This window comes from Myotis lucifugus, unplaced genomic scaffold (assembly GCF_000147115.1).
Source record: "Myotis lucifugus unplaced genomic scaffold, Myoluc2.0 scaffold_336, whole genome shotgun sequence".
NCBI lineage: Eukaryota > Metazoa > Chordata > Mammalia > Chiroptera > Vespertilionidae > Myotis > Myotis lucifugus.
In genome coordinates this window covers 201,888-216,131 of record NW_005871384.1, presented here as the reverse complement: position 1 = coordinate 216,131, position 14,244 = coordinate 201,888, and the positions used below count along the sequence as shown (strand labels likewise).

The window sequence follows — 14,244 nt, the reverse complement described above, 5'->3', positions numbered from 1 at the left end:
CGGTTCTGTGTGCTTGCATTGGTCGCAGGCTACTTCAGTCCTTATGGAAAGCAAACATCGCTGATACCGTATTTATTACTGTACCATTACTTGATTATCAGTAAGATTTCATTAGCATTGAAAGCCAGTGTTTTTAAATGAGATAATTTGAAAAGTAATTCTCATCGTTTCTTACACCTTATAAACCCAGAGTGAGGTGGGGGAATCAGCAGCTATGGCATCACCCAGGACCCCTCCCCCATTTGAATCCACATTTTACCAAGAGCCCAGTGATTCATCAGAGGCTGAGCAGCCCTCCCACCCATGCAGAATGTTCTGCCAGCCCCCTCCCTGGAAGGGGTCCGTCCACCTCTCTGGGACCCAGCAGTGAGCTCGCTGGTTCTGTGTGGCAGTTCTGGTGCTGGCTTGTGGTAGCTGTGAGGTGCTCTCTTTCCCTCCGACTGAAGTCTCCTGCTCCCACTGGCCTGCACCGGGAGCCCCTCCAGGGTGTCTGCCCTGCAGCCCTCATGCTGTTGACTAGCCAAGACTGGCAGGGGGTCACCTGCCGTCGGCCCCACACTCCTAGTGTGACGTAGTGTGACGCAGAGCATAGATTGAACAGGCTTTCTACAGCACCTCAGTCCCCACTTAGTGAATTTTGCTGTTTTCCTGAAGGAATTGGCCCAAATAAGAAGAGAGGAAAAAGAGAAGAGAAGACGCCGCCTGGAGAACATCAACTCTTTGAAAGGAATGGGCTACTCCACTCACGCAGCCAAGCAGGCCCTCCATCAGGCCAGTGGGAACCTGGATGCGGCCCTGAAGGTAACACCCGTCCCCGAGGGGCCCCTTGGCTGCCCTGAGCAACCCCTGTTCTCGGCCCAGGCACCGCTTCCTCCACTTCTCCATTTGAGCTCCTCTCCAGTGGCCTTCCCACTGCATGGAGCCCCACTCCTGTGGGCCCCTCATTCCTGGTTTGGATCTGAGGGTCAGTACTGTCTTGTTCTCGAACCCCATGATAGAGACAGCATGATGGGCCTCATCTCGTCCCTACCTTTGGCAGGAAGCCTTTGAACACCTGCCTGCCCACCCAGCCCCATTTGGGGTCCCTATTCTCTGCTTCCACAGCACCTTTGCATAGTTCACCACAATGTCCCCAGGTGTGTGAGCCCTATGGCTGCATCCGCCTGGCACGTAATAGCTGCTCAGTCTCTGCACAAGTGCGCAGGTGTTTGTGCTGAGTAAAGGCTGTTTTTGTGTGTTTTAGATTCTTCTCAGTAATCCTCACATGTGGTGGTTCAATGATTCCGATCCTAACATCAACAACAATCAAGAAAGCCCTTCCCAGGAAAATATTGACCAAGTAAGCGAGAGTCATTTATACCCCGCTCCGCCTGCCCGGCCTCAGGTGGGATTGGTGGGGTGACGTGGTTGGCAGTGGGACAGGGCTGAGGCCTGGCTCCCCGGACTCCTAGTGTGACGCAGGCCCATCCCAGGGTCCAGCCAAGCACCGGGAGTTGTGGTGGGTGGAAGGGGAACAGGAGGAGTAAGAAAGGTCTGTGGAGCTCCTCGGTCCACGTTTGTCCCCCTTCGCATGAGGACACCGAGCTGTGGCCGCTTAACCAGTGGCCTTAGTAACGAGGTTTGGGTAGCACTTTCCTCAGCCCATGAGCTTGTCGCCTTTCTGATGACCAGGCACCAACAGGTGTGAGGCCGTCTTCCTCCCAGGCCGAGTCATGGTGCTGGTGAGCGGCGTGTGCAGAAGGCCCGTGCCGAGGACACGCATGCCGAGGGTTTTAAAAACCTATTCCCCTGACAATAAGGCTGTCCTGGCTGCACGGGGGACAGGAGTGTTGGACCTGTGCCTGCTCCGGGCAGCCCAGCCTCAGCAGTGGCCACCACCCTCTGTGTTCTCCCCCAGCTGGTGTACATGGGCTTTGACACGGGAGCAGCCGAAGCTGCCCTGAGAGTGTTCAAGGGAAACGTGCAGCTGGCAGCTCAGACCCTCGCTCACAACGGAGGCAGTCTCCCTCCTGACCTGCAGCTCCCGGTGGACGAGTCTCCATCAACGCCAACCACGTCCCTCTCCGATTCTGCAGGTCGGTCTGGGCCTCTGCACACGGAGGAAGTGAGGGTGGGGATGTGACATCGGTAGACCTCCCTGGGGACTGAGCAGGGCGTGGACATCCAACCCGGCTGCGTGGTGTGGCCAGGGAAGTTGTGGCCGAGGCTGACGTGGATCAGTGCGGTCTCTCCGTGGGTTTTTCTCCGCTTTCTGTTCTCCCGTGACTCACTTGTCACTGCGTGACTGTGTTGCAGGTACCTCTGGGGTCTCTACAGATGAAGATATGGAGACAGAGGCTGTCAATGAAATACTGGAAGATCTTCCAGAACACGAAGAGGATTATCTTGACTCAACTCTGGAAGACGAAGAAATTATTATTGCAGAGTACTTATCCTATGTAGAAAATATAAAGTCAGCAACAAAGAAAAACTAACGAACAGAAAGAAGCACTGAGTTTCTGCTTATAAATTCCATCATTATGCAAAGTGTAATGCAGGTTTTCCCTTTTTTTCTTCTTTTCATCTAATTTTGCTCCAGAGTGCTTCCTACTTGAGTATAGGAGGGGCAGGCAGGGGGCAGGGACATATAAAGTTAGTGGAGACTTGGGGTACGGGCCAGGGTGTGGTCCCTCAGGGTGATTTGGGGCAAGAGCTCCCTGCTGGGTTTCTTTCCTCCCGGAAATGGAAGGACTGGAGATTAGGGCGGCCTGGGGAAAATCTCAGGTGAGATCATGGGAGGGAGTGCTCTGTCTCCTCACCTTGCCTGGCTCTCCTGCCCTGAGCCCACTGCTCATCTTTTCGTTCTTCCCATGATGCAGCTCTGCCTGCCTGCTTCACTCTCTGCCCTGTCCCTGAAGGTTCTTTAAATCTCCAACCATTCCAAGTGCTTTGGGGGCATAGAGATGGGGCATCGGCTTTAGCAGCCAATCCAAATTATGCCAGACGCTTCAGCCTGCAACGTCAGTGTTTTATGCTCTTAGTTTAGTAAAATATGCTCTTGAAATTCAGAATTTATGTGTTCAAATTCTTTACAAAAATAAAATTTATTAAATAGGAAAGTCTTAAATTCTAACAAAAGCAACTTATTTTTAACTAGCATTTTCAGATTCTGTACTGCTACATTAAACTCACTGCTGGCTGAGTTATCTACAGAGAATAAGATATGTTTTCTGCAGGTTTTGTGGGATTTAGGGGGATATATACATATATATATTACAGAAGACTCTTTCGAAAGGTACATGGCCTCTTATTGGCTCAAATAACAATTCTCACTGTGCCATGCGGTCCTCTGTAGATGGATATTAAATGAAAACTTCTAGCACCAGGACAGCTGGTGGCAGCGGGCACTGCCAGAATCAATGGCCAGATGTGTTCCCACGTCACTGGAAACTCCCTGGCTGAGGGCGACGGGCACGGCCGTGTCTTGCCGGGACTGGCTGAAGTGCTGTCACTTTTTCACTAGTCATTTTCATAAAGCTTGGGCGGCAGTCCAGTTGGAATGGGTGGAAATATTTTCTTGTCATTCTAAAATGGATGATACAGAGGGAAATAAAGGAAAATATATTCAAAACTTGTCAGCCTAACTTTGCAGTAAGTTACTCAAACTTCTAAACTGTTCAAGTGTTGAAAATGCCTGGGTGGCCTAGAGCATCATTTTGATTAGAAACTTTTGCTTCCACCAAGTTCATGTGGAAATCAAAACACCAATGCCTGTTATAAAAAATGCATGTAAAAGGCAGGGCAGGGGCTGATGGTCGGGAGGCAGACTGAGTGGGGGAAGAGGGATTGTGCTGACGGCCCAGGTGATGGGTTCTCAGCCTCGATCGAGACCATGTCAGACTGTCAGATTTTGGACCTGAATTGCAGCTTTTGGCTAATAAGTTACTGTCCTGGGCTTGGGTCAGGCATGGCCTGTAGCTTCCCAAATGCTGTCTTAATGATCACGGAAAAGGCTAGGGAAGCAGAGCCACACCAGCAGGTCTCTGACTTAGCTCCATTTTCTCATGAAGAGACCTAGAGAAGCCAGTTCTTGAGTTAGGGGCAGCCCCAGGTTACACTGTTCCCCTGGGGGGCTGCCTGCCTCTAGCTGGTTATGTGAAGCGGGGCAGGCAGCGACCACGTGCCACTCCTGCTCTGGTGGGCAAGGGAAGAAGCAAAGGACATTTGTGACGAAAAGGCTGTTAAAGTGAACAGCAGGGAACAGACTGGAAGAGGAGATGGTCCTGGGAGGGGCTCTCCTTGGATAGAGGAGAAAAGAACATTTCAGACCTGGGACAAATGGTAAGATCCGGGGTATGGCTCTAACTGGCTCAGTGGTTAGAGCATCGGCCCACGGATTAAGGGTTGTGGGTTTGATTTCCAGTCAAGGGCATGTACCTGGGTTGGAGGTCAGGGTGAGTGTGGTCTCTCCCTCCCTCCCACTCTCTCTAAAGGTTCCTTGGGTGAGGATTAACAAAATAAAGCGGGGAGGCCAAGTGTGCCATGTTTATGGGGTCGCAGGGCTGTTCTAGAGCCACCAGCGTGTGCATGTTGGGAGAAGAGAATGAGGTTGGAAGGGTTGCTGAGTCCCACTGCAGAGCACCCTGAAAGGCACCTACATTTGAGTGGCAGCATACCGGGGCGGGAGGGGGGGCTGTGGCTGGGACCTGCTGCCCTCTGTCAGATCTGATGCCATCACTTTTCTTGTGAAACCTGTCTGCTCTTGGCTCTGGTGACACTGCCATGTCCTATCTCAGTTTCCCTGCCCCTGTGTCCTTTACTTCCTGTCTTTGTTGCCTTATCAAAGGCAAGGAGATATCAAAAGCAAAGAAATAGCTTTTGGTTGTCTGGTCTTTATTAAAGCTCAACATCCAGCCAAGGCCTCTGTGATGCTGAAGGACACATTTCCTCAATGCTCTGCTGTATGAATGCCAGATGGTGCTTTCTGTTTCCTCCTCTCGCTCCAGGAGAGGCCGGCTGGAGAAGCAAGTGCAGAACCCCCGTAGGGTCTGCGCCCAGGGGCTGTCCCCTGGTATGCGTAGCGTGTGTGCTTATTCTTATACGACGGGGGATCTGATGACGTAAGAGCTGGTGATCCAGGAATGCAGTGTCAGTTGGTAGCATCCCAGCTCTGGTACTCCAGCTGCCTCTGCAAAGCAGTCTGAGGAGGGGGGGAACGTGGGCACAAGTACTCAAGGTGGTGCTCCACCTGCCCTCCCTGACATGAACCTCAGCGTCCTGGGAAACCTCTTGGGGTGGGTGGGCCCTGGCTAGGACGTGAGTGCTCCGTGGCACCCAGGGAGCCCCACACCTGGACCGTGTGCTGTGAGTCCCACCCAAAGGATGCCTACTGAGTGATGTGGCTTCTGCAGGTTCTCACCAGCAAGCCTGTCTTCCTGGGCTCCTAGCATTTGAGGGTGTGCACCCCTTCCTACCACACATGGTGCCAATACTGTCCTGTTCATCAGGCCTGGACCTGAGCACCAGGGGAGCAGGTGACACCCGTCCAGCAGTGCATCTTGCTAATGGAACACCTTTGCACTAAGACAGTGGAGTGTCCACTTCTCTGTATCAAGGGTTGCCTCTGCACAGGGAGGCCTGTCCTTGGAGAGATGCTGAGCTCTCAAGAACAGACATGTCTACTGCAGCTTCCTTTTGTTGTTGTTGTTCTTTGGTTGATCACCTCCCACCCACTCACCTTCCCCTGCCTTCCCTCTGATACTCCTCACTCGTTCCATGCTTCCATGTCTCTGGATCCACTCCATTCATCAGTTTATTTTGTTTAATTAGATTCCACATATGAGAGATCATGTGATACTTGTCTTTCTCTGACTGACTTATTTCACTTAGCATGATATTCTCCAGGTCCCTCCATGCTGTCTCAAAGGGTAAGAGATTCTTTTTTACTGCTGCATAGTATTCCATCATGTAAATGTATTACAGCTTTTTTATCCACTCACCTGATGGGCATTTAGGCAGTGTCCAGATCTTAGCTATTGTAAATTGTGCTGCTGTGAACATAGGGGTGCATACATCCTTTCTGGCTGGTGTTTTGGAATTTTTAGGATATATTCCTAGAAGTGGGGTTACTGGGTCAAATGGCAGTTCCATATTTAATTTTTTGAGGAAACTCCATACTGTTTCCCATAATGGCTGTACCAGTCTGCATTCCCACCACCAGTAACTAGGGTTCCCTCTTCTCCACATTCTCACCAGCACTTGTCATTTGTTGATTCGTTGATGGTAGGCATTCTGACAGGTGTGAGGTGATACCTCATTGTTGTTTTAATTTGCATCTCTCTGATGATCAGTGACTTTGAGCATTTTTTTCATGTCTTGGCCATCTGTATGTCCTCTTTGGAGACGTGTCTATTTAGGTCCTTTGCCCATTTTTAAATTGGATTATTTGTCTTCCTTTTGTTAAGGTGTATGAGTTCCATATATGTATTTTGGATATTCACCCTTTATCTTATGTATCATTGCCAAATATGTTCTCCCATACAGTGGGCTCCCTTTTTGTTTTGTTGATGGTTTCTTTTGCTGTGCAGAAGCTGTTTACTTTTATGTAGTCCCATATTGTTTATTTTTTCCTTAGTTTCCTTTGCCCTAAGAGATATATCTGTAAACACATTGCTATGAGAAATGTCTGAGATTTTGCTGCCTATGGTTTCTTCTAGGATATTTATGGTTTCCCAACTTACATTTAAGTCTTTTATCCATTTTGAGTTAATCCTTGTGTATGGTCTAAGTTGGTGGTCTAGTTTCATTTTTTTTGCATGTATTTGTCCAATTTTCCCAGCACCATTTATTGGAGAGACTGTCTTGACTCCATTGTATGTTCTCGCTTCCTTTTTCAAATGTTAATTGAGCATAATGGCTTGGGTCAATTTCTGGGGTCTCTGTTCTGTTCCATTGATCTATATGCCTGTTCTTGTGCCAGTACCAGGCTGTTTTGATTACAGTGGCTTTGTAGTATAACTTGATATCTGGTATTGTGATTCCTCCAACTTTGTTCTTCTTTCTCAAGATTGCTGCAGCTATTGGGGATCTTTTTTGGTTCTTTTTTTGTTTTGTTTTGTTTGTTTGTTTGTTTGTTTTTATTTATTTTTCTTTATTGCTTAAAGTATTACAAAGGGTATTACATATGTGTCCTTTTTTTCCCCCCACCCTTGACAATCCCCTGGCCTCCCCTACCCCCGTGTCTTATGTCCATTGGTTATGCTTATATGCATGTATACAAGTCCTTCGGTTGATCTCTTACCCCCCTCCCTCCTGCCCCCCAACCCTCCCTGGTCTTCCCGCTGCAGTTTGACAATCAGTTTCTTCTTTGGTTCTATATAAATTTTTGGAGAGTTTGTTCTAGATCTGTGAGCTATGCTATTGGTATTTTAATAGGGATTGCATTGAATCTGTAGATTGCATTGGATAGTATGGACATTTTAATGATCTTCATTCTACCAATCCATGAACATAGGATATTCTTCCACTTGTTTATATTTTCCTCTATCTCTTTTTTCAACATCCTGTAGTTTTCTGAGTACAAGTCTTTTAACTCCTTAGTTAAGTTTATTCCTAGGTGTCTTAATTTTTTGTTGCAGTGGTAAGTGGAATTGTTTTAGTTTCTCTTTCTGAGAATTCATTGTTGGTATATAAAAAAGCCATCAATTTTTGAGTGTTGACTTTATATCCTGCTACATTGCCAAATCCATTTATTAAATCTAGATTTTTGGTGGAGTCTTTAGGGTTTTCTATGTACAATATCCTGTCATCTGCGAATAATGAGAGTTTTACTTCCTCCTTTCCAATTTGGAAGTCTTTTATTTCTTCTTCTTGTCTGATTCCTGTGGCTGGGACTTCCAGTGCTATGTTGAAGAAAAGTGGAAAGTGGACATGCCTGTCTTATTCCTGTTCTTTTTATTTTTTCTTAATTGATTTCAGAGAGGGAGAGGGAGAGATAGAAACATCAATGATGAGAAACATTGATTGGCTGCCTCCTGCACGCCCCCTACTGGGCATCGAGCCTGCAACCCAGGCATGTGCCCTTGACTGGAATCGAACCTGGGACCCTTCAGTCCGCAGGCCGATGCTCTATCTGCTGAGCCAAACCAGCTAGGGCTTATTCCTGTTCTTGGGGGAAATGGTTTTAGCGTTTGCCCATTGAGTAGGATGTTCCCTGTAGGTTTGTAACATATGGCCTTTATCATGTTGTGATATGCTCCCTCTATTCCCATTTTACTGTGAGTTTTTATCACAAATGGGCATTGGATTTTGTCGAATGTCTTTTCTGTCTATTGATATAATCATGTGATTTTTGTCTTTCAGTTTGTTTATGTGATGTAATTTGCAAATATTGTACCAGACTTGCATCCCTGGAATAAATTCCCCTTGGTCATGGTGTATGATCTTTTTAATATATTGCTGGATCCAATTTGCTAATATTTTGTTGAGGATTTTAGCATCTATGGTTATCAGGGATATTGGCCTGTAATTCTCTTTCTTTGTATTGTCTTTATCTGGTTTTGGAATTAGGATAATGCTGGCCTCATAAAAAGAGCTTGGAAGTGTTCCTTCCTCTTGAATTTTTTTTTTGAATAGTTTGAGGCATATAGGTGTTAGTTCTTCTTTGAATGGTAAAACTCCCCTGTGAAGCCGACTAGACCTGGGATTTTGTTTGCTGGGAGTTTTTTTTTATTACTGCTTCTATTTTCTCCGTTGTTATTAGCCTACTCAGGTTTTCTGATTCTTCCTGATTCCATTTTGGGAGATTGTATTTTTCTAGGAATTTGTCCATTTCATCCTCATTGTCCAGCTTGTTGGCATATAGTTGTTCATAGTATTTTCTTAAAATCCTTTGTATTTTTGTGGTGTCAGTGGTTACTTCTCCACTTCAGTTTCTGATTTTGTTGACTTGGGTCCTCTCTCTTTGTTTCTTGATGAGTCTGGCTAACAGTTCATCAGTCTTGCCTATCCTTTCAAAAAAAACCAGTTCTTGGTTTCATTGATTTTTTTGTATTTTTTTTTTAGTCTCTGTGTCATTTATTTCTACTCTAATCTTTATTATTTCCTTCCTTCTACTTACTCTGGGCTTTCCTTGTTGTTTTCTTTCTAATTTTTTAAGTTGTAGGGTTAATAGTTTATTGTTGGTTTTTCTTGTTTTTAAGGTTGGCCTGTAGTGCTATGAACTTCCCTCTCGGGACTGCTTTTGCTGTGCCTCAGATTTGGGGTTGTTGTGTGTTCATTTTCATTTGTTTCCAGGAAGTTTTTGATTTCTTTCTTGATCTCGTTGGCAACTCATTAATTGTTTAATGACACACTGTTTAGTCTCCATGTGTTTGAATGTTTTGGGGTGTTTTTTACTGTAGTTGATTTCTAATTTCATTCTACTGTGATCTGAGAAGATGTTTAATATGATTTCAATCTTCTTGAACTTGTAGAGACTTATTTTGTGTCCTAACATGTGGTCTATCTTTGTGAATGACCCATGTGCAATGGAGGAGAATGTATATTCTGTAGCTTTGGGGTGAAATGTCCTATAAATGTCAATTAAATCCATCTCATCCAGTGTGTCATTTAGAGTTACTGTTTCCTTGTTGATTTTTTGTCTGGAAGATCTATCCAGTGAAGTCAGGAGGGTATAAAAGTCCCCTATCATGATTGTATTGTTGTTGATCCCTCCTTTAAAGTTCTCAAAATTTTTATATATTTAGGTACTCCAAATTGGGTGCATATATGTTTACCAGGGTATAATCTCTTGCAGGATTGATCCCTTTAGGATTATGTAGTGAACTTTGTTGTCTCTTGTGATGGCCTTCATTTTGAAATCTATTTTGTCAAATATGAGTATTGCTACCCCAGCTTTTTTTTTTTTTTCTGTTTCCATTTGCATGGAAAAAATTTTTTCAGCCCTTCACTCTCATTCTGTTTGTCTTTTGTTCTGAGGTGGGTCTATTGTAGATAACATATATTTGGGTCGTGTTTTTGTATCCATTCAGCTACTCTATGTCTTTTGATTGTAGCATTTAATCCATTTATACTTAAGGTTATTATTGACAGGTACTTATTGTCACTTTAACTCTGTATGCCTAGGTTTCTCTATTTCTTCTTCTCATTACAGCAGTCCCTTTATTATTTCTTGTAACGCTTGCTTTGTGGTGATGAACTCATTTAGCCCTTTTTTTTATTTGGTCTGGGAAGCTCTTTATTTCACCATCTCTTTTGAATGATAGCCTTATTGGATATAGTAATCTTGGTTTCAGATCCTTGCTTTCCATCACCTTGAGTACTTATGCCATTCCCTTCTGGCCTGTAGAGTTTCTGATGAGTAATCAGGTGTCAGCCCTTACGGGAGCTCCTTCGTAGGTAACAAATTGCTTTTCTCTTGCTGCCTTTAAGATTCTCTCTTTGTCTTTAATTTTATGCATTTTAATTATGATATGTCTGGGCATGGGCCTGTTTGAGTTCTTTTTACTTGGGATTCTATTTGTCTCCTGAACTTGTGTGACTTTTTCCTTCACCAGGTTAGGGAAGTTTTCTGACATGATTTCTTTTTCCTCTTTTTTTCTTAAATATATTTTTATTGATTTCAGAGAGGAAGGGAAAGGGAGAGAGAAACATCAATGATGAGAGAGAATCATTGATTGGCTGCCTCCTGCACGCCCCCTACCGGGGATTGAGCCTGCAACCCGGGCATGTACCCTTGACCAGAATCGAACCCAGGATCCTTCCGTCAGCAGGCCGACGCTCAATCCACTGAGCCAACCCGGCCAGGGCTCTGCCGTAATTTCTTCACACTTGTTCTCTATCCTTTGCTTCCTTTCTTCCCCTTCTGGCACATATATGCAAATGTAATGTTTCATGTTGTCCCACAGCTTCCTTAAGCTGTCCTTCTGTTTTTTTAATTGTCTTTTCTTTTGGTTCTCCGATTGAGTGATTTTTTCTACCCTTTCTTCTAATTTAGCGGTCGCCTACCTTTTGGACCTCACAGACCATCAGTGGTCCACGGGCCACCTGTTGGTGACCGCTGTTCTAATTCACTGATTTGATCCTCAGTTTCCCCTAATCTGCTGTTTTCTTTCCAATGTGTTCTTTATTAGTGCTGTGTCATTCTTTATTTCCAACTGTTCTTTTTTCATAGTTACTATAACTTTTCTCATGCTGTTGAGCATCTTTACTATCATTATTCTAAACTCTGTATCAGATAAATTTCTTATCTCCATTTCTTTCTTTTTTTTTTGACAAACTTATTTTTTTATTTTTTTAAATAAATATAGATAGATAGATAGATAGATATAGATAGATATTTAATTTAAATTCTTTATTGTTGAAAGTATTACATAAGTCTCCTTTCCCCCCCATTGACCTCTCCCTGATCGCCCCCAAACCCCAGCACATGCCATCTGTGTCCATTGGTTATGCTGATATGCATGTATTCAAGTCCTTTGGTTGATCTCTTATCCCCTCACCCCCAGCCTTCCCTCATAGGTTGGACAGTCTGTTCGATACTTCTATGACTCTGGCTCTATTTTTGTTAATCAGTTTATATTGTTCATTATACTCCACAAATGAGTGAGATCATGTGATATTTGTCTTTCTCTAACTAGCTTATTTCTCTTAGCATAATGCTCTCCAGTTGTATGCATGCTGTTGCAAATGATAAGAATTCCTTCTTTTTACAGCAGCATAGTATTCCATTGTGTAGATGTACCACAGTTTTCTAATCCACTCATCTGCTAATAGGCACTTAGGCTGTTTCCAAATCTTAGCTATTGTAAATTGTGCTGCTATGAACGTAGGGATGCATATATCCTTTCTGACTGGTGTTTCTGTTTTCTTGGGATATATTCCTAGCAATGGGATTACTGGGTCAAATGGGAGTTCCATTTTTAATTTTTTGAGGAAATGACATACTGTTTTCCACAGTGGCTGTGCCACTCTGCATTTCCACCAGCAGTGCACGAGGGTTCCTTTTTTTCCACATCCTCGCCAGCACTTGTCATTTGTTGATTTGTTGATGATAGCCATTCTGACAGGTGTGAGATGGTACCTCATTGTTGTTTTGATTTGCATCTCTCAGGTGATTAGTGACTTTGAGCATGTTTTCATATGTCTGTTGGCATTCTGTATGTCTTCTTTTGAAAAGTGTCTATTTAGGTTGTTTGCCCATTTTTTATTGGATTGTTTATCTTCCTTTTGTTAAGTTGTATGAGTTCCCTATAAATTTTGAAGATTAAATCCTTATCAGAGATAACATTGGCAAATATGTTCTCCCATGCAGTGGGCTTTCTTGTTGTTTTGTTGATGGTTTCTTTTGCTGTGCAGCAGCTTTTTATTTTGATGTAGTTCTGTTTGTTTATTTTCTCCTTAGTTTTCATTGCCTTAGGAGCTGTATCGGTAAAGAAATTGCTACAACACTTGTCTACTATTTTGCTGCCTATGGATTCTTCTAGGATTTTTATGGTTTCCATCTTATGTTTAAGTCCTTTATCCATTTTGAGAGTATTTTTGTGTATGGTGTAAGTTGGTGATCTAGTTTCATTTTTTTGCATGTATCTAACCAAATTTCCCAGCACCATTTATTGAAGCTGTCTTGACTCCATTGCATGGTCTTGCCTCCTTTGTCAAATATTAATTGAGCATACTGGCTTGGGTCAATCTCTAGGTTCTCTGTTCTGTTCCATTGGTCTAATGTCTGTTCTTGTGCCAGCACCAGGAAATTTTGAGAACAGTGGCTTTGTAATATAGCTTGATATCTGGTATTGTGATCCCTCCAACTTTTTTCTTCTTTCTCAGGATTGCTGCAGCTATTTGGGGTCTTTTTTTATTCCAGATGAATTTTTGGAGAGTTTGTTCTAGGTCTTTCAAGTATGCCATTGGTATGTTAATGGGGATTTCATTGAATCTATAGATTGCTTTGGGTAGTATGGACATTTTAATGATGTTGATTCTACCAATTCATGAACATGGTATAGTCTTCCATTTGTTTATGTCTTTCTCTATCTCTTTTTTCAGTGTCCTGTAATTTTCTGAGTACAGGTCCTTTACCTCCTTGGTTAAATTTATTCCTAGGTATCTTAATTTTTTTATTGCAATGGTAAATAGGATTGTTTTTTTGGGGGGGGGTTGAATGTTTGTTTTTGTTTTCTCTTTTTGTGAATTTATTATTGATGTATAAAAAAGCCATAGATTTCTGGGTATTTTCTATCCTGCTACATTGACAAATGCATTTATTAAGTATAGTAGTTTTTGATGGAGCCTTTAGGGTTTTCTAAGTACAATATGTCATCTGTGAATGACAATTTTACTTCTTCTTTTCCAATTTGGATGCCTTTTCTTTCTTCTTCTTGTCTGATTATTATGGATAGCACTTCCAGTACTATGTTGAACAGGAATGGTGAAAGTGGGCATCCTGCGGTCAGTCAGACTCTCCGGATCGGGGGTCCCTCGAGGGTCTTGGGGATCCCGGACGAGCCCCCAAATGTTATGCCCAGATTTCAGGATCCCCAAGAAACCACACCAGGGAGCCAGCCGTGTCCAATGCAAAAGCATAAGAGTCTTTATTCAAGCTATCTCAGCTCCCTGACCACACTCACCGACGCAACGGCAAGCCAAGTGGCAGAGAGCTCTTATCTCCATTTCATTTATCTCTTCTTCTGGAGAATTATCTTGTTCTTTCATTTGGGAGGGTTTTTTGTTGTTGTTTTTTGTCTCCCCATTTTGGCTGCCTGTTTGGGTTTGTGACTATGTATTAGGTAGATCGGCTACACCTCTCAATCTCTGGTGCAGGACAGTGTCAAATGTTGTTTCTCTTCCTGCACCTTCTTGTCTTCCTGCACCAGGGGCCAGCCAGGGCCTGGCACACAGGGCAATGTGGATGTAGAAAGCTGTACCAGCTTCTGCTGATGAGAGGGGCTGCTGGGGGCGGCTCCCCTCCCAGCCTCTCCAGAGTCTGAGCCCCACTTCCCATGAAGCACCTCTTGGCTAGTACTGCTACAGCTGCTCCTATGTCTGTCCCACCTTCACCACAGAGGACAGAGCTGGCTCCTGTGCATGGCCAGGGGGCTACTGCCCCAGATTGAGAAGAGACACTCCCTGATTCATGCGGAAATTGGAGCTCCAAAGCAGGGTTGGTGGGTCCCCACTAAAGAGCTGGTCCCTTGCTCCCTGACTCTTCCACAGCCACCGCCCCACATTTCACCCACTGGGAGGAGCAGGTGTATGAGGCCCCAG

The 14,244-nt window shown here is 44.2% G+C and overlaps 1 protein-coding gene across 2 annotated transcripts in view; it reads left to right on the top strand.

Moving 5' to 3' along the window:
- Nucleotides 1-3,189, top strand: part of NUB1 (negative regulator of ubiquitin like proteins 1) — a 28,620-nt gene extending 25,431 nt beyond the window's left edge. For both annotated transcript variants that reach the window (XM_006100994.3, XM_023764544.1), the window contains exons 12-15: nt 655-801; nt 1,244-1,339; nt 1,898-2,075; nt 2,296-3,189. In XM_006100994.3, the coding sequence (XP_006101056.1) occupies nt 655-801; nt 1,244-1,339; nt 1,898-2,075; nt 2,296-2,474 (600 nt within the window). In that variant the 3' untranslated portion in view covers nt 2,475-3,189. The remainder of the gene's footprint in view (nt 1-654; nt 802-1,243; nt 1,340-1,897; nt 2,076-2,295) is intronic.
- Nucleotides 3,190-14,244: the final 11,055 nt, after the last annotated feature.